This window comes from Balaenoptera acutorostrata, chromosome 5 (assembly GCF_949987535.1).
Source record: "Balaenoptera acutorostrata chromosome 5, mBalAcu1.1, whole genome shotgun sequence".
Classification (NCBI taxonomy): domain Eukaryota; kingdom Metazoa; phylum Chordata; class Mammalia; order Artiodactyla; family Balaenopteridae; genus Balaenoptera; species Balaenoptera acutorostrata.
The window spans coordinates 139,677,604-139,698,387 of NC_080068.1; the positions used below are offsets into that span (position 1 = coordinate 139,677,604).

General features: G+C 44.2%; 1 protein-coding gene across 1 annotated transcript; it reads left to right on the plus strand.

Moving 5' to 3' along the window:
• Nucleotides 1–1,072: 1,072 nt before the first annotated feature.
• Nucleotides 1,073–3,240, plus strand: LOC102997939 (MORF4 family-associated protein 1). The gene is made up of 3 exons (XM_007172334.3): nt 1,073–1,190; nt 1,309–1,742; nt 2,239–3,240. The coding sequence occupies exon 2, from the start codon at nt 1,346–1,348 to the stop codon at nt 1,727–1,729; it is 384 nt and encodes a 127-aa protein (XP_007172396.1). The 5' UTR covers nt 1,073–1,190; nt 1,309–1,345; the 3' UTR covers nt 1,730–1,742; nt 2,239–3,240.
• Nucleotides 3,241–20,784: the final 17,544 nt, after the last annotated feature.

Here is a 20,784-nt window from a genome sequence, read left to right on the forward strand (position 1 = left end):
CCATTATCCGAAAAGGAACTAAAATAAGCCTGTAAGGGGCTTCCCTGGCGGCTCAGTAGTTAAGAATACGCCTGCCAGTGCAGAGGACACGGGTTCGATCCCTGGTCCGGGAAGATCCCACATGTCGCAGAGCAACTAAGCCCGCGTGCCACAACTACTGGCCTGTGCTCTAGAGCCCACGAGCCACAACTACTGAGCCCACGTGCCACAACTACTGAGCCCGTGTGCCACAACTACTGAGCCCGCGTGCCACAACTACTGAAGCCCGTGTGCCTAGAGCCCGTGCTCCGCAACGAGAAGCCACCGCAATGAGAAGCCTGCGCACTGCAACGAAGAGTAGCCCCCGCTCGCCTCAACTAGAGAAAGACCTGCACGCAGCAATGAAAACCCAACGCAGCCAAAAATAAAATAAAATAAAAATATTTTTTTTTAAAAAAAAGAGAAAAGAAAATACGCCCGTAAGACATTAGGGAGGGGTCCAGTCGCGGTAGTAAACAGGATGGGGCTATCAGCGCTAGACCAGGATGTCACAGACTTTGAGTACATTATTACGTAGGACTGTCCCCGTTTACTGTAGGAAGACAGCGTTGACATCTTCAAAAGACGGAAACCCTTTAAGAGAAACCCTTTCGGAGGAGGGAGCACCAGAAGGGCTCACCTCCAAAGCCAGGGTGGCGGACAGGCTCAGCACGAGGGTGAAGAGGGAGGGGCAATACGAGAGGGCGCGCGTACGCGCGTGGGGTAACCGTTAGGCGCGCCACAGGGGTGAAAGGGGAGGGGGATAAGGGAGCTCGTGCGTGCGCGTCCGCGCGTGCGTGAGTAGCCGAGGCGAGCAGCACGGGGTGAAGGGGGAGGGGGATAAGGGAGCTCGTGCATTCGCGTCCGCGCGCGCGTGGCTGGCGTAGGGGCGCAGCACGGAGGAGAAAGAGGAAAGGAAAAGGGAGAGCGTGCGCGTGCGTGCGTGCGTGCGTGCGTGCGTGTGTGTGTGTGTGTGTGTGTGTGTGTGTGCGCGCGCGCGTGCGGCCGTGGTAGAGCGGATTGCACCGCCCTCTACTGACGTGCGCGCGCCCGCACCTAGTTCTACCAGCGGCGTGACCGTAAAGAGGCACGGCCGTGTCGTGAAAGGGGCCGCAACACGCAGGGCGCTGGTTGACGGCTGCGGCTCCATTTTGTCCTCCGGTTCTTTGCTCGTAAGTCGCTTGTTTCCGTGGCTTCTGTGAGGCGAAAAGTTTAAAAGGGGTGAAAGTTTTAAAGAATATTCTGGAAGTGTGTTGGTAAGCATAGCGAGTCTCCATTTTCTCTCTGCAGCCGACTTGCATTCTGCGGTTCCGAATAGCGGGGGAAGATGCGGCCCTTGGACATCGTGGAGCTGGCAGAGCCGGAGGAGGTGGAGGTGCTGGAGCCCGAGGAGGACTTCGAGCAGTTCCTGCTCCCGGTCATCAACGAGATGCGCGAGGACATCGCGGCGCTCACCCGCGAGCACGGGAGAGCCTACCTGCGGAACCGGAGCAAGCTGTGGGAGATGGACAATATGCTCATCCAGATCAAGACGCAGGTGGAGGCCTCGGAGGAGAGCGCGCTCAACCATCTGCAGAATGCGGACGACGGAGTCGAGGGCAGAGGGACCAAACGGTGCGAGAAGGCTGAGGAGAAGGCCAAGGAGATCGCGAAGATGGCAGAGATGCTGGTGGAGCTGGTCCGGCGGATAGAGAAGAGCGAGTCGTCCTGAAGGAGGATCGGCGGTAAGGCGGGGACCGGCGGGAGCCGCACGGAGGTCCCAGGCGTTGCCCGACGCTTGGGTCAGCTTCGGGGACACTTATTTACTAATGATCCACGGGGGATGGGAGTCGGGAGAAGAGAATAAAAGCGTGCTCAATTTTCATTTTAGGAGGTGTTAGTAGGTACCGTTTATTTATTTCTGTTACATCTCTGGTAATTTGGGGGAACAAATTGGTTGGTTGGTTGGTTTTGACTTGTATGTGTTTGGTTGAAACCAAAGGTCACGATCAATAGGGTAACTATAGGGTAATAAACAACAAAATCACAATACAGGCCATTGAGCAAAGGAGGGTAGAAATACAGAATTATCAGACGGAAGGCCATTATTGGACGATTCCAGATTTTGCTGGAAGATTGGAAGGAGTCAGGTGGCATCCAGAAGAGGTGGTGTCCTGCGAGGCTGAATTTGTGAGGGTTTTCTCACTTCTTAATGATGAGTTTCTCCCAATTGCACTTTAGGTTTACAGCCAATGGATTCTGGTCAACTGATGGAGATTGGCTGACACCCTGGAGAAGCTGAAACCAGAGAGCCTTTTGTTTTCTCTTTTTTTCCTCTGTCTACACTCTGTTCTCACACTACGTTTCTGCTATGGTCTGTGGTTAATGACCTCAGTATGAGTTTTGACTGTTAAATGTTTTTGTTTGGGGAGGTAACTTTGATTTGGAAACTGCTCTCACAAGAATTAGAGCCTAGATTGTAAGCTCTCGCAGCAGTCAACATTTGTTCCTGGGCTTTCGTTATTTCTAAATTTTTGAGGTGCTTTGCTCTTTCTTGTGTGACCTGATAGCTCCCTGGAACTTTGGGTCTGTGTGTAACAGATGAGACTCAGTTGGAGTTCTCCAGCTCTGAAGGTGTTGAAGGAACTGCGTTATTTCTAGAAGACGACTCCATGCAGCGATTGCTAACGAAGCTGAAGAAGGGACCAGGCTTCAACTGGGAATGAGAATGGGTTCGATCTGGCTAGGACTGATGAATCAAAAGAAGGGCTGCGGGATGGTATTGTGTTTGGGGACTTTAATTTCTCTGTGAGACCAAAGGAGGAGAGATGTATTTTGTTCAAATTTTAAGTTTTAAGCGGCACACTGATGTAACTTGTCTGGTCAGATTGTTCGGACAACCTAACTCAGCTTTATGTGACATGGAACCTAGACTAGGAGGCGAGATAGGTCTTGGTATTCTGTGTAATCGATGTAATATCCTGATGCATTTCAGGGGATTCCGGGCATAAAATGAAAGCGATATTTGCAAGGGCCCTTGAGGGTCTGGGGAAGAAAAGCAAGGGCTGTCTGTTTCGGACCCTAAACTGAACAGGGACGAGGTATCTTCAAGATTCATAAGCTGTCTAGCTGTAAGTTCATTTCAGTAGCAGACCTGACAAGTATTTGAGGTCAAAACCCTACCGTGTGTTTAAAAAAAATTTTACCATGTTAATAAAAGTATTCATTTGCTTGAAAAGACAAGGCTTAAAAGGTTATTGACTAAGAAATATTGTTTCTTTAAAAATGAAATTTTTTTCCTTGAATGTTATCTTTGCTAAATGGGGGGTGAGTTTCTTATGGTTTTGGAGGCTCTCAGTAGGCCTTGATCATAGGGAAGGTTCATCTCTGCATGCTGCTGTGGAAACTGGCTGAGGAAAGAGCATGCAGTTGTCCCTCCTATCAGCAGTGGGTTGGTTCCAGGACATCCCCCCCGCTTCCCACAGATACCAAAATCCAGGGCTGCTCAAGTTCGTTATGTCAGATGGCATAGTACCGTCGGCCCTCCAGTCCTCTGTATCTACAATTCTGCATCCTGCAGAACTTAACCTTTGTGCTAATTTTCACCTTAAAGGCTGCTTCCTGGGAATCCAGCTGATAGCAGGTGTGAAACAATAGTAACCATGTGTCACAAGCTGGATACCATGTCTTAGAGCACTGAGGGGGGGAAGGCAAGGAAAGCATTTCAGAGCAAGTAACTGGTGAACTTGGCCTTGAAGGATGGGTACAGCTTCCAAGGAGGAGGAGAGAATGAAGGACATCCCACACACAGGGAACCGTAGGAGAAAAAGCCAGTAGTGGGGAGGAGTGGGTATGATGAATAAAGAACCAGGAAAAACAACCACCAAAAAAGCTACATTTGCCAAAACTAGGACCTGTGCTAAGTAGACTACACTTTGTTCTTATTTCACTAGTTTTCCAGTAATTCTTTTTTTCTGTCTCAGGATACCGCATTTCATTTGGTAATTTATTTTTAAAAGGTGTAATCCAAATGGCACAGAATTCAAAAGAAAAAAAGTGATCCTGTCCTCCCCCTAGCATCCCAGCTCCCCTTTAGGAAGACAGCCATTCACCAGTGTCGTGTATAGCCTTGCAAATATTGTGTGTGTGTGCACATGTACATATGTAACTCTCTCCAACCTTTTTTGTACATAAGTAGGAGCACACCTGTGAATGTTCTTTTTTTTTTTTTCCACTTAAAACTATAGTTTGCAAGTTAACCCTAGCCAAACATCCAGACCTGCATTCTTTTTTTACTGGCTGCATGTCCTTCATTGTACCATAAGTATTCAGAGGTGATTCTTACACACCCAAAAGTTTGAGAACTATCGTCCTAGATTATTTTCACTCCTTAATTCCTCTTCCTTGTGATTTCAGTAACAATTGCAATGCAGCCAACAATGCCCAATTTCCCCAGCTCCTGAAATCAGTCCTGGCTTGATAGCTGTTGGAGGAGCAATTGCATCTTGTGTTTTCTAAGCAAAGAATGTGGTAAGGATCCATTCTGAGAGGCAGTCTTACAGGGCTGTGTAATATTAAATTGAGTCTAGCTAGAGTTGCCAGAATTTTTATTACAGATCCGTATGTCCCTCATGGGCCCCAGGCTCTCTCCGTGTCCTGGCCGTTCAGAGGTAGGTCATGGGCAGCTGTGCAGACGGGCCTGTTGCGGTTCTTGGACAGGTTCCTGACGCAGCAGAGGCCGCATGAAGCTGAGATCTGTCTTTGCTCCGATGTGGCAAGTGTCCTCTTGTATCAAAGCACTATTACAGAAAGAAGCATGGGGGCTGTGGGAGCGTGGAGGTCTGAAGAGGCATTCAGGAAGAGAGAAACGAGGTATTATGTAACAACCTCTCATGAGACACGGATGGAGGCAAAGTGTGCAGAATGTTCAAAATCTGCTGGTCCCCCACTTGATCAGAATCAGGCCCAGGAGATCACAAAGTAGTGCAAAAGAGGCTTCGGCGTCTGGTTCCATCTGCTGAGATGACCCCTGGGAAGAAAGCCGATTTAACTCTAGTGGACACTACAGTAGGACTGGCAACAGCTAAGGACACATTCACCTCTGGGGCCGGGGGCGTGGGGAGCATTAGTGAAAGTCTGACTCCAGGTGAAGGGAGGTGAGTCTAAAGTGTTTTTAACCTTGCCGAAGATAAAAGCTCGGGAGTCCAGGGGGCTGGGAAACAGGAGACGTGGCCCCCAGTCAGCCTGCCGCTGTCTGTGTGATCTTGGGCAGGTACTGGCTTGTCTCAGGTTCATTTTGAACCCCGGCATTCTGTATGACTTCTAGATAAAGCTCATCTGCGGTAAAAATGCCGTAGGGATCATGAGTGCTGTTCACCAAAGAAATTCCAACTCCTCATCTTTCACACGTCTAGTCAGATTGTACTCCCTAGCCCCCCGGTGGTGGTGGTGCTGTGTGTGTGTGTCAGTCATTCTAGCCGTGAATTGTGAGGGAAAGTAACATACATTACATCCAAGCCACAGCCTCCAACATGAGACCCTCCAGTGTTCCCTTCTGGCACAGGGACCAACAACCTTCAAGATGGTGGTTGATCATCAGCCTGTGTTCCTTGCCAACCAATGATGAACAGGTAGCACCAACAAGGAAAAACCTTCGTTGTTTTAAGTCACTGAGATCTGGGTATTTTTTGTTAGGATGACACAACCTAGACTGAGATGACTGATACTTTCATTTTTCCTTTCCTGTGTTTTGATGAAAGACTTGTCCTTCTCTCTGAGGCCTATATCCTCACTTTTCATCACATCTCCCACTAGCTCAGGGCATTGTCTGAAAAATGATCTTTCTTATTCATTCGTAGCTGTTTGCTCTCCTCTGCCCTTTTTTTTTTTTTTTTTTTTTTGTGGCCGTGCCGCATGGCAAGTGGGATCTTAGTTCCCGGACCAGGGATCAAACCCGAGCCCCTTGCATTGGAAGCACGGAGGACCACCAGGGAAGCCCCTCCTCTGCCCTCTAATGACTCCAAGGCAAAAGAAAGCCCAAATGCACCCTCCCCCTTCCAGGCAGCAGATAAACACGAGATTCCACCATCTTCCAGAGATAAGTGGGGATTTGTTATCTGCTTAACACTGTAGCCAGATAACTCTAAATGCAAACAGGGCTTGCTTCAGTCGCTGCCCAAAGTAAGACCCTCCCCTGGTCATTTCTATTTTCCCCTTCTCTGATCCACGTAATGCTCTGTAGTTCCTTTCTCCTGATTTATATCCCTATTCCTCCTTCCTTCAAACTCTCTGTGATTCACAAATCCTGCCATTCTGTTATTCCCAAACTCACCTGTATTTTTTGCCTCTTCAAAGAACGTTTCTTTACCACCTATAACCGTTGAGACTGGATTCCCCCAAGCCTTGGACTTCCATGCAGCCTCACTGGTGATGGTCCCTAGCAACACCCAAATGATCAAGGGCTGCATTTTTTTTTAACATCTTTATTGGAGTATAATTGCTTTACAATGGTGTGTTAGTTTCTGCTTTATAACAAAGTGAATCAACTATACATATACATGTATCCCCATATCTCTTCCCTCTTGCATCTCCCTCCCACCCTCCCTATCCCACCCCTCTAGGTGGTCACAAAGCACCGAGCTGATCTCCCTGTGCTATGTGGCTGCTTCCCACTAGCTAGCTCTATTACATTTGGTAGTGTATATAAGTCCATGCCACGCTCTCACTTCATGCCACCTTACCCTTCCCCCTCCCTGTGTCCTCAAGTACATTCTCTACGTCTGCGTCTTTATTCCTGTCCTGCCCCTAGGTTCTTCAGAATCACTGTTTTTTTTTTTTTTTTTTTAGATTCCATATATATGTGTTAGCATACGGTATTTGTTTTTCTCTTTCTGACTTACTTCACTCTGTATGACAGACTCTAGGTCCATCTACCTCACTACAAATAACTCAATTTCGTTTCTTTTTATGGCTGAGTAATATTCCATTGTATATATGTGCCACATCTTCTTTATCCATTCATCTGTTGATGGACAGTTAGGTTGCTTCCATGTCCTGGCTATTGTAAATAGTGCTGCAGTGAACATTGTGGTACATGACTCTTTTTGAATTATGGTTTTCTCAGGGTATATGCCCAGTAGTGAGATTGCTGGGTCGTATGGTAGTTCTATTTTTAGTTTTTTAAGGAACCTCCATAATGTTCTCCATAGTGGCTGTATCAATTTACATTCCCACCAACGGTGCAAGAGGGTTCCCTTTTCTCCACACCCTCTCCAGCATTTATTGTTTGTAGATTTTTTGAAGATGGCCATTCTGACTGGTGTGAGGTGATACCTCATTGTAGTTTTGATTTGCATTTCTCTAATGATTAGTGATGTTGAGCATCCTTTCATGTGTTTGCTGGCCATCTGTATATCTTCTTTGGAGAAATGTCTATTTAGGTCTTCTGCCCATTTTTGGATTGGGTTGTTTGTTTTTTTGATATTGAGTTGCATGAGCTGCTTGTATGTTTTGGAGATTAATCCTTTGTCAGTTGCTTTGTTTGCAAATATTTTCTCCCATTCTGAGGGTTGTCTTTTCATCTTGTTTATGGTCTCCTTTGCGTGCAAAAGCTTTTAAGTTTCATTAGGTCCCATTTGTTTATTTTTGTAAGGGCTGCATTTTTGACAGAGAGGAGTGGAGGGGGAAAAAAGGGAAACAGGAGTAAGAGGTTGGGGTTGTGTTGAGGGCGTTACTGCAGCCATGACCGTGCACGCTAAATGGATGATGGGGAAGTGCAGAGCAGGGGAGCTGCAGGAGAAAGCCGTTCAAGGGAGCTGAGGGCCCAGTGAGGTTTTAAAAAGGGTGCCAGGGGCTGCCCTGGTGGTGCAGTGGTTAAGAATCCGCCTGCCAATGCAGGGGACACGGGTTCGAGCCCTGGTCTGGGAAGAACCCACATGCCGCGGAGCAACTAAGTCCGTGTGCCACAACTACTGAACCTGTGCTCTAGAGCCCGCGAGCCACAACTACTGAGCCCACGTGCCACAACTACTGAAGCCCGCGCACCTACAGCCCATGCTCCGCAACAAGAGAAGCCACTACGATGAGAAGCATGTGCACCACAACGAAGAGTAGCCGCCGCTCGCCACAACTAGGGAAAGGCCACACGCAGCAACGAAGACCCAACGCAGCCAAAAATAAATAAATAAATTTATAAATAAATGCATTTATTTAAAAAATGAAAAGGGTGGTAGCGACTGTAGTGAAAGCGATGGAAGGATGGGGTCAGAAAAGAGGAGGGCCGAGCAGGTACCGAGCAGATTGGGGGCAGTAACAAGCCCTAAGTCGCCCTTGGGAATGAGTGGCCAAGGGGCATGCAGTTGCTTATTGGATATGAAGAGGCCAAGGACCTGGGGGCCCAGGTGTGGAATGGTGGCTGTGTGAGCATGGAACTCACCTAGGATGATGGCAGCAGGATATGGGGTGGGGAGGAGGGCCAGGAGCCAGGTGGGAAAGCCTGCAATGAATGAGGGGAATCCAGTGGGATGGGGGAAGGGGGTTGGAGGATGACAAAGGAAGAGGGCGTTCAGATGAGCGGCAAGTGCTCCAAAGTCATGTCACATTAGACAAGAGGGAGGACAAGGGTAGTGTAGCCACTGCTGGGGGAGGAGGCTGGCCCCAACTCCTGAGCACACGTGAGGAACGCAGGGAAATGGGCAGCTTTCCCTCCACAGGCCTGAGTACAAAGTTGGCCTAATTCTCTGTGGACAGTCCAGCAAGCAGCAAGGTGGGGTGGAGGGCGGGAAGCCAGGCACGTGCTAGCAAAGGCTTACTAGCTCCTACAGGCCCAGGAGAGGGTTTGGGGGTGGAGAGCATTATGGAAACTTGTCATAAGATTTAGCACCCAAGGCTGACTCTTACTTGCTTCATCCACGGGAGAAACAGGAGGGACAGGCAGTGTAAGTTTAGTCCTGAACTTAGTCTCTGAAGGAGGATGGGCATGGCCTTGGCATGAACACCATGACTGAGCCAAAGAAGCAGCAGCTGAAGGTCGTCACTCAACTATGCTTCCTGAGTAGCTTCTTTGAAGGAGGTCAAAGAGGCTGCCACTACTGGTCATTTGGGGATGAAAATGGCAAGGGAGTCTGCACCCCAACCTGAAACAGTTATAAGAGACGGCTCCAGAAGAAACTGTCTTCCAGATGAGATGAGACCGAGGCCCCAAGATCTTTTTCAAGCATCTCCTTTAAAGGTTCTTTCCCAGACAGTGAATGCCAGCCAAGCAGCAAAGACCAGATGATAACTGTCACCTTCCCAAAGCCACTTGTTCACATGGACACCACTGAGCTGAAAGAACCGGGAAGGACAGGGCACAGAGACCACTGAACAAAAAAACAGAGTCTCCGTGAGATTTTTGTCTGTGATTACCTGTGCATTGGAACTGACTGAAAGTAAACAGACAGGAAGCATCGTAAGGTATTGAAGAAAGTACAATTGCCAAAGGAATTCCAGGCCAGGTGTGGCAAATCCTGCAGTTGTCCAACGTCTGGAGGAACTCCTGAGTCTGGCGTTTGCAGCAGCAGGAAGCAGGCTTCCAAAGCTGCGTTACCGGGACTTCCTTGGTGGTGCAGTGGTTAGGAATCCGCCTGCCAGTGCAGAGGACACGGGTTCAATCTCTGGTCCGGGAAGGTCCTACATGCCACGGACCAACTAAGCCCGTGCGCCACAACTACTGAGCCTGCGGTCTCGGGTCCACATGCTGCAACTACTGAGCCCACGTGCTGCAACTACTGAAGCCTGCGCACCTAGAGGCCATGCTGCACAACAAGAGAAGCCACCACAATGAGAGGCCCACGCACTGCAATGAAGAGTAAACCCCGGCTCGCCGCGACTAGAGAAAGCCCGCACGCAGCAACAAAGACCCAGCGCAGCCCCCAAAATTAAATAAATAAAATGAATAAATAAAAAAGTCTTCAGAAAAAAAAACAACAAAGGTGCGTTAGCCCCAAAAGGGTGCACTTCCCAGGGCATATTTCATACATGGCCTGGGAAGATGAGAGACAAGGAAGAGCCTCCCTGAGTAGTTCCCCTTAGAGAGCAAAAGCAGGAGGTGCCGCATGGGCTGAGCTGGGGCTTTGCCCTCCCGCCTGTGGACTTTGAGGGCTCCTGTCAGCTAGAGGTGCTATGTGCCTCCCATTCTTCCCTTTTCTGAATGCAAGTTGTATACAGATGTCTTGTACCAACTCCTAGGCTGGTGGTTTCTCCTAAAGGGAGCGATCCAAGAGAGACAGAGAAAGCACAGGTGAAAGCTGCAGTCTTTTCTTTTTTTTTTAATTGCACCAAGGGGCTTGTGGGATCTTAGTTCCCCGACCAGGGATTGAACCCGCGCCCTGGGCAGTGAGAGCACAGAGTCTAACCACTGTACCGCCAGGGAATTCCTGAAAAGCTGCAGTCTTTTGACAACTGGATATTACAAGTGAAATGTACCATCACTTCTTCTGTGCTCTTTCAGTAAGTCTGGCCCACGCTCCAAGGAAGTGGAATCAAGTTCCACCGCCTGGGACTTCCCTGGCAGTCCATTGGTTAGGACTGGACGCTTCCACTGCAGGGGGTGTGGTTTCGATTCCTGGTCAGGGAACTAAGATTCCTCGTGCTGCATGGCGCAGCCAAAAAAAAAAAAAAGTTCCACCTCTGGACAAGGGAAGTAGCAAAGAATTTGCGGACATATTTTTAAAACCACCACTGATATTATCATTACATTCCAATGAAATGTTTTTGAAACATCATAGATTTGAAAGAATCTAAAGATAAATTATCAGCATTACTAGTAGAGGTTAGCAAGTTTTCTAGAAACAAAATCAATACCTAAAAGTCAGTAGTGTTTCTATTCACCAGAGGAAATATATATATATTTTTTCTTTTTCTTTTCTTTTTTTCTTTTTGGCAGCACCGCGCAGGGATCTTAGTTCCCCTACCAGGGATTTAACCCGGGCCCTCGGTAGTGAAGCCTTGGAGTTCTAACCACTGGACCGCCAGGGAATTCCCCAAAGAAATATATTTTCTAAAAGGTATCACTTGTAATACCCAAAAAGATGTTTTTATTTTTTCATTGAGGTATAGTTGATGTATAATACTGTGTTCGTTTCAGGTGTATAGCAAAGTGATTCAGTTATATATTTTTTTTTCAGATTCTTTTTCATTATAGGTTGTTAAAACATATTAAATAGAGTTCCCTGTGCTATACACTAAATCCTTGTTGCTTATCTATTTTATATAATATATAGTGGTGTGTATCTGTTAATTCCATACTCCTAATTTATCCCCCAACCCCACTTTTCCCCTTTGGTAACCATAAGTTGGTTTTCTATGTCTGTGGATCTATTTCTGTTTTGTAAATAAATTCACTTATATTATTTTTTACATTCCACATATAAGTGATATCATTTGGTATTTGTCTTTCTCTGTCTGACTTACTTCTGAGTAAGTCTGGCTGAGTAGTAGTCCATTGTATATATGTACCACATCTTCTCTATCCATTCTTCTGTAGATGGACATTTAGGTTGCTTCCTCGTCTTGGCTATTGTAAATAGTGCTGCTATGAACATTGGGGTGCATGTACCTTTTTTGTATTAAGAGTTTTTCTCCTTATATATGCCCAGGAGTGGGATTGCTGGGTCATATGGTAACTCTATTTTTAGTTTTTTAAGGAACCTCCATACTGTTCTCCATAGTGGCTATACCAATTTACATTCCCACTAACAGTGTAGGAGGGGTCCTTTTACTCCACACCCTCTCCAGCACTTATTATTTGTAGACTTCTTGATGATGGCCATTCTGACTGGTGTGAAGTGATACCTCATTGTAGTTTTGATTTGCATTTCTCTAATAATTAGCAATGTGGAGCATCTTTTCATGTGCGTGTTGCCCATCTGTATGCCTTCTTCAGAGAAATGTCTATCTATGTCTTCTACCCATTTTTTGATTGGGTTGTTTTCTTTTTTGATGTTGAGCTGTATGAGCTGTTTGTATATTTTGGAAATTAATACCTTGACGGTTGCTTCATTTGCAAATATTTTCTCCCATTCTGTAGGTTGTCTTTTAGTTTTGCTTATGGTTTCCTTTGCTGTGCAAAATCTTCTAAGTTTGATAAGGTCCCATTTGTTTATTCAAAAAAATTTTTTTTAATGGTGGATCATTTTCCTATGGATACCATACTTGCCACAAACTGGGTGGCTTAAAATAATAGAAATTGATTCTCTCACAGTTCTGCAAGGTAGAAGTCAGAAATAAACGTGTTGACAGGACCATGTTCCCTCTGAAGTCTCTAGGAGAGAATCTTTTCTTGCCTCTTCCAGCTTCTGGTGATTGTTGGCAGTCCTTGGCCTTCCTTGACTTGTGGCTACATCAGCCCAATCTTTGTCTCTGTTGTCACACGACCTTCTTCCCTGTGTTTCTGCATCTTTGCTTGGCCTTCACATAAGGACACCAATCATGGATTTAGAGCCCACCCTAATCCAATATGATCTCATCTTAACTAATTACATCTGCAAAGACTTATTTTCAATAAGGTCACATTCTGAGGGTCAGAGTGGACATGTATTTGGGGAAAGATCACTATTCAATCCAATACAAATGGTAACTATGAAATTTTAACAAAATGGATGTAAAATCTTTATGCATAAAATTATAAAATTCTATTAAAATACAATGAGGAACAACTAAGTAGACTGAATTAGTATTGTACTTCTTCTCGAAATTGGTCCTATGAATCAATTCAATCCCCAAAAAATCTCATCAGGTGAGTCTGATCATTTAGGTCAAAATTTTAAAATTGATTCAAATTTTAGATGAACAAGCAAAGATTCCCTTCCTGAAGAAGATCCAGGAAAATTGATTCAAATTTTCAAAAAAGATACCCCACATCCAAATTGATTCAAATTGATTTCAAATTTCCTTCCTGAAGAAGATCCAGGAAGGGAATCTGCCATACTTAACCGGATATCAATACCTACTATAAAGCTAATTTAGTAATTGTCAGCGTGATCATAGCCCAGAGATAAAGACCAATGGAACAAATACAGACACAAGCAAAAATAGAGACTTGACACATGACAGATGTTACAATGCAGACCAGAGGGAATGGATAAAATATTCAGTAAACAGGGCTAGGCTAACTAGCTATACATGTGGAGAAAATTGCAATTAGATTCCTGCCTCAAACCTCATTTCCAGATGGATTATCCATAAATAAGAAAAACCAAACACTAAATATTTTAGAAGAAAATATAAAGGAACATTTTTATGACCTCAGGGTAGAGAAGGATTTCTTAAAATAAGACTCAAAGAAAGCATAAAAGGAAAGCTTTATATTTTGTCTTCATCAAAATTAAAATATTAACTTCTACAAGAATGTTTAGAGCAGCATTATTCATAATAGCCCAAAGATGGAAACAACCCAAATAGCCATCAATGGGTGAATGGATAAACAAATCGTGGTATATCCATGAAATATTATTCAGCCATAAGAAGGAATGAAGTACTGATACATGCTATAACTTGGATGAAACTCGAAAATGTTATCTTAACTGAAAGAAGACAGACACAAAAGGCCACATATTGTATGATTCCTTTTATATGAGATGCCCAAAGTAGACTGAATTGTGTCCCCTAAAATTCATATGTGGATACATAAATCTGTTGCACTTTTTTACACTAACAATGAAATATCAGAAAGGGAAAGTAAAAAAAAAAAACAAAATCCCTTTTAAAATTGCATCAAAAAAGTAAAATACTTAGGAATAAACCTGACCAAAGAGGGGAAAGATGCTGAGAACTTGATAAAGGATTGATCAACATTGATAAAGGAAATTGAAGATGATTGAAAGATATCCCATGCTCTTGGATTGGAAGATTTAATATTGTTAAAATAGCCATACTACCCAAAACAATTTACAGGTTTAATGTGATCCCTATCAAATTACCCATGACATATTTCACAGAACTAGAACAAATAATACTAAAATTTATATGGAACCACAAAAGACCCAGCAATAGTGAGGAAAAAGAACAAAGCTGGAGGTATAACCCTCCCAGACTTCAGACAATACTACAAAGCTACAGTAATCAAAACAGCATGGTATTGGCACCAGAACAGACATGTGGATCAATGGAACAGAATAGAGAGACCAGAAATAAACCCACACACCTACAGTCAATTAATCTTAGACAAAGGTGGCAAGAATATACAATGGAGAAAAGACAGTCTCTTCAGCAAGTGGTGTTGAGAAAGCTTAACAGCCACATGTAAATCAATGAAGTTAGAACACTCCCTCACACCATACACAAAAATAAACTCAAAATGGCTTAAAGACTTAAATATGAGACATGACACCATAAAAATCCTAGAAGAGAACATAGGCAAAACATTCTCTGACATAAATCATAGCAATGTTTTCTTAAGTCAGTCTCTCAAGGCAATAGAAATAAAAGCAAAAATAAACAAATGGGACCTTATCAAACTTAAAAGCTTATGCACAGCAAAGGAAACCATAAACAAAACAAAGACAACTTACAGACTGGGAGAAAATATTTGCAAACACTGTGACTGACAAGGGGCTAATTTCCAAAATGTACAAACAGCTCATACAACTCAATATCAAAAAAAAAAAAAAAAACCCAAATGAAAAATGGGCAGAAGACCTAAATAGACATTTCTCCAAAGAAGACATACAGATGGCCAACAGGCACATGAAAAAATGCTCAACATCACTAATTATTAGAGAAATGCAAATCAAAACTACAATGAGGTTATCACCTCACACTGGTCAGAATGGCATCATAAAAAGTCTACAAATTAAAAATGCTGAAGAGGCTGTGGAGAAAGAGGAACCTTCCTACACTGTTAGTGGGAATATAAATTGGTGCAGCCACTATGGAAAATGGTATAACGGTTACTTAAAAAAACAAAAAACAGAGCTACCATATGATCCAGCAGTCCCACTCCTGGGCATATATCCAGAGAAAACTCTACTTCAAAAAATACATGCACCCCAATGTTCATAGCAGCACTATTTACAATAGCCAAGACATGGAAGCAACCTAAATATCCATCAACAGAGGAATAGATAAAGAAGATGTGGTATATATATATATATATATATATATATATATATATATATATACATGCAATGGAATATTACTCAGCCATAAAAAAGAATGAAATAATGCCATTTGCAGCAACATGGATGGACCTAGAGATTATCATACTGAGTGAAGGAAGTCAGACAGAGAAAGACAAATATCATGTGATATCACTTATATGTGGAATCTAAAAAAATGATACAAATGAACATACTTACAAAACAGAAACCGGGACTTCCCTGGTGGTCCAGTGGTTAGGACTCGGCACTTCCATTGCTGTGGGCCTGAGTTCAATCTCTGGTTGGGGAACTATGATCCCACAAGCCACTCAGTGCAGCCAAAAAAAAAGAAGAAGAAAGGAAAAAGAGAGAGAGAGGTCAGAGGAGAATAAGGCATGGGGGTGGGTCTTTATTCACTTTCCCCCATCCTTAGGCTCATGATCAACTTTCTTCTAACTTTATATAAATGTTCTGCAGACTAAACTTCAAACCCCATTTCCAACCAGACCCCTCCTGCACTAGTTTTCTACTGCTATTGTAGCAAACTACCACAAACTTAGCAGTTCAAAATAACAAAGTTTATTATCACAGTTCTGAAAGCCAGGAGTCCCAGTCAGCTTAGCAGGTTTCTCTGCTTTGGGTCTGACAAGGTCAAAAGCAAAGTGTTAGCTGACTGGCATCTTATCAGGAGGCTCTGGGAAGATTCTGCTTCCAGGCTCATTCAGGGTGTTGGCAGAATCCGGTTCCTAGGGGATGTAGGACTGAGGTCCCCATGTCTTTGCTGGCTGTCGGCTGGGGGTCACCCTCAGTTCCTAGAGGCCTCTCTCTTGTCCTTTTTAAACTCTCAGATTTTCAATAATGGGCATTTTGGGACTTCCCTGCTGGCGCAGTGGTTAAGAATCTGCCTGCAAATGCAGGGGACATGGGTTCGATCCCTAGTCCGGGAAGATCCCACATGCCATGGAGCAATTAAGCCTGTGCGCCGCAACTACTGAGCCTGTGCTCTAGAACCCGAGAGCCACAACTACTGAGCCCACGTGCCACAACTACTGAAGCCTGCGCACCTAGAGCCGGTGCTCCACAATAAGAGAAGCCACTGCAATGAGAAGCCCGCATATAGCAACGAAGTGTAGCCCCCACTCACCGCAACTAGAGAAAGCCCACGCGCAACAACGAAGACTAAATGCAGACAAAAATAAATAAATAGATAAATAAATTTATTTTAAAAATGGGCACTTTTAAGTCCTTTGCCACTTGTAGACAGTTATTGTTTTACTCCGATGCTTTTACAAATATGTTTCATCTTCAAAGAGATCCATGGAAAGTACTCTGACACTTGCTTTAGAGTACAAGTTTCTGATAAACTTTCAGATCACACCATTGAACTGGGAAGAATGATACTTCAGCATCTGGAGATGATTAACGACTCCTATAAGGTCCCTCCGTGTTGTTCAAATGTGGCCATAAACTCTCTAAAGGCATACCTCTCACACAACTGCCCGTTTCCCTCCTCCATGGGACATAACTCTCAGGGAATGAGCCTTCCCAGCACCGAGGGAGTTGATACTGATGCCAAATCACCAAATGATTGCTTGTCAATGCTTTCTAAAGAAAGACCTCGATCAAAAGAGAGAAATGTGAAAGGAAAAATCAAAATGGAGTCGGTGTTGCTCAGAGAGCTCTGTAAGTGAAGCCGGAGACCGTTAAGGAAGTGTGACTTATGCACATCTCCTAAGGATGGAATCTGACCTTTTGACCTGATGAAGTTATCCAGAACACCTACCAGAAACTCAAGATACTTATCGGAATCTTACCCTAAAATAACTCGTGACAGTCCATCTACTTATTGACCCTCACTCTAAAACAACTTGTGATTCCTTAAGGATAAATATTTTCTGACTCACGTTGGAGTCAATCACAATTCTTGCCAGGCAATTTTTAACAACCTCATGGCTTTTTGTCTTTATAAGCCCCTGACTCTTTCTCTTCCTCAGAACATGCTTTCGTGTTTACCCCGAATCTGTGTGTCCCGAATTGCAATTCTTAAGATCCCAAACGAACTCTTTTCTTATTTGCAGCCTCCTGCATTGTTTATTTTGGTAGACACCTTGCATGTGGCTGCCTGCATCTCAGAGCCAGTCGTGGCACCTCAAGTCCTTCTCATGCTTTAGATTTGTCCAAAGTCTCTCAGACAACAAGTTGTGTAGCTAGAGTCCAAAGCCCCTTATATCTCAGAGCCAATCGTGGCACCTCAAATCCTTCTCATGCTTTAGAGTTGTCCAAAGTCTCTCAGACAACAAGTTGTGTAGCTAGAGTCCAAACCCCCTTATATCTCAGAGCCAGCAACAGCACATCCAATTATCTCATGCTTGGAATATCTCTGATTCCTCCTGCTTTCCTTTTCTACCTCATTTCTCTAAACCCAGCTCAAGAACATTCTTTGCTCTAAAGGGCAGAGATTGAGCTCACTCAGATGATCCAGGTCAATCTCCTTATTTTATGAACCTTAACTTCAATTGAATTGGCAAAGTCCATTTTACTGTGTAAAATATTCATAATAACAAAATATGTTATGTAATTCACAATATAATCTCAGGTTCCAGGGATCAGGATATGGACATTTTGGGGGGCCACTCTGCTTACTACACCTCCCTAGAGGTCTTGGTTCCTGACCACACTAGGTACAGGTTGGGACACTGAGGCCCAGAGAGCCATCTTCAGGTTGTTACCTAATTTACCCAAAGACTCCCAGCCAGCAAGTTGTGGAGTTAGGATCCAAAACCCAGATCTGTCTAATGCCGAAACCTTGCCCTCAGCTGCCACATTATACAGTCTAATAATAATGCCACTTGCATCTGCCTGGTGCTTTAGCAAGTTTGCAATGCACTTTTGCACGGATTTTCTCCCTTAATCCTCTCAATAGCCCTGATGAGTATTCTGAAGTGGGACTACTGGCTCTGCTTGATCATGGACTGGAAGAAAAATGCACAATGTAAAAGTTGTGGGGTCAAGATGGCGGAGTAGAAGGACGTGCTCTCACTCCCTCTTGCGAGGGCACCAGAATCACAACTCACTGCTGAACAGTCATCGACAGGAAGACACTGGAACTCACCAAAAAAGATACCCCACATCCAAAGACAAAGGAGAAGCCACAATGAGATGGTAGGAGGGGCGCAATCAGAGTAAAATCAAATCCCATAACTGCTGGGTGGGTGACTCACAGACTGGCGAACACTTATACCACAGAAGTCCACTCACTGGAGTGAAGGTTCTGAGCCCCACCTCAGGCTTCCCAACCTGGGGGTCCGGCAAAGGGAGGAGGAATTCCTAGAGAATCAGACTTTGAAGTCTAGTGGGAATTGATTGCAGGACTGTGACAGGACTGGGGGAAACAGAGACCCCACTCTTGGAGGGCACACACAAAGTAATGTGTGCATCGGGACCCAGGGGAAGGAGCAGTGACCCTGGGGGAGACTGAACCAGACGTACCTGCTAGTGTTGGAGGGTCTTCTGCAGAGGTGGGTGGGGGCTGTGGTTCACCATGGGGACAAGGACACTGGCAACAGAAGTTCTGGGAAGTACTCCTTGGTGTGAGCCCTCCCAGAGTCCGCCATTAGCCCCACCAAAGAGCCCAGGTAGGCTCCAGTGTTGGGTTGCCCCAGGCCAAACAACCAACAGGGAGGGAACCCAGCCCCACCCATCAGCAGGCAAGCGGATTAAAGTTTTACTGAGCTCTTCCCACCAGAGCAACAACCAACTCTACCCACCACCAGTCCCTCCCATCAGGAACCTTGCACAAGCCTCTTAGATAGCCTCATCCACCAGAGGGCAGACAGCAGAAGGAAGAAGAACAGTTCTGCAGCCTGTGGAAGGAAAACCACATGCACAGAAAGATAGACAAAATGAAAAGGCACAGGACTTTGTACCAGATGAAGGAACAAGATAAAACCCCAGAAAAACAATTAAATGAAGTGGAGATAGGCAATCTTCCAGAAAAAGAATTCAGAACAAAGGTAGTGAAGATGATCCAAGACCTCAGAAAAAGAATGGAGGCAAAGATCGAGAAGATGCAAGAAATGTTTAACAAAGACCTAGAAGAATTAAAGAACAAACACCTAGAAGAATTAAAGAACAAACAAACAGAGATGAACAATACAATAACAGAAATGAAAAATACACTAGAAGGAATCAATAGCAGGATAACTGAGGCAGAAGAACGGATAAGTGACCTGGAAGACAAAATGGTGGAATTCACTGCTGCGGAACAGAATAAAGAAAAAAGAATGAAAAGCAATGAAGACAGCCTAAGAGACCTCTGGGACAACATTAAACACAACAACATTCACATTATAGGGGTCCCAGAAGGAGACGAGAGAGAGAAGGACCCAAGGAAATATTTGAAGAGATTATAGTCGAAAAATTCCCTAACATGGGAAAGGAAATAGCCACCCAAGTCCAGGAAGTGCAGAGAGTCCCAGGCAGGATAAACCCAAGGAGAAACACGCCGAGACACATGGTAGTCAAATTGGAAAAATTAAAGACAAAGAAAAATTATTGAAAGCAACAAGGGAAAAACGACAAAAAACATACAAGGGAATTCCCATAAGGTTCACAGCTGATTTCTCAGCAGAAATTCTACAAGCCAGAAGGAAGTGGCACAATATATTTAAAGTGATGAAAGGGAAGAACCTACAACCAAGATTACTCTACCTGGCAAGGACCTTATTCAGATTTGACGGAGAAATCAAAAGTTTTACAGACAAGCAAAAGCTAAGAGAATTCAGCACCACCAAACCAGCTCTACAACAAATGCCAAAGGAACTTCTCTAAGTGGGAAACATAAGAGAAGAAAAGGACCTACAAAAACAAGCCCATAACAATTAAGAAAATGGTAATAGGAACATACATATTGATAATTACCTTAAACCTGAATGTATTAAAACCTCCAACCCAAAGACACAGGCTCGCTGAATGGATACAAAAACAAGACCCATATATATGCTGTCTACAAGAGACCCACTTCAGATCTAGGGACACATACAGACTGAAAGTGAGGGGATGGAAAAAGATATTCCATGCAAATGGAAACCCAAAGAAAGCTGGAGTAGCAATACTCATATCAGATAAAATAGACTTTAAAATAATGTTACAAGAGACAAGGAAGGACACGACATAATGATCAAGGGATCAATCCAAGGAGAAGATATAACAATTATAAATATATATGCACCCAACATAGGAGCACCTCAATACATAAGGCAACTGCTAACAGCTATAAAAGAGGAAATCGGCAGTAACACAATAATAGTGGGGGACTTTAACACCTCACTTACACCAATGGACAGATCATCCAGACAGAAAATTAATAAGGAAACACAAGCTTTAAATGACACAATAGACCAGATAGATTTAATTGATATTTATAGGACATTCCATCCAAAAACAGCAGATTACACTTTCTTCTCAAGTGCACATGGAACATTCTCCATGATAGGTCACATCTTGGGACACAAATCAAGCCTCGGTAAATTTAAGAAAACTGAAATCATATCAAGCATCTCTTCTGACCACAACACTATGAGATTAGAAATCAATTACAGGGGGAAAAAACGTAAAAAACACAAACACATGGAGGCTAAACATTACGTTACTAAATAACCAAGAGATCAGT

Bases quoted from the DNA above. Each gene is read 5' to 3' on its own strand.
- LOC102997939 (XM_007172334.3), top strand. From the start codon at position 1,346: ATGCGGCCCTTGGACATCGTGGAGCTGGCAGAGCCGGAGGAGGTGGAG.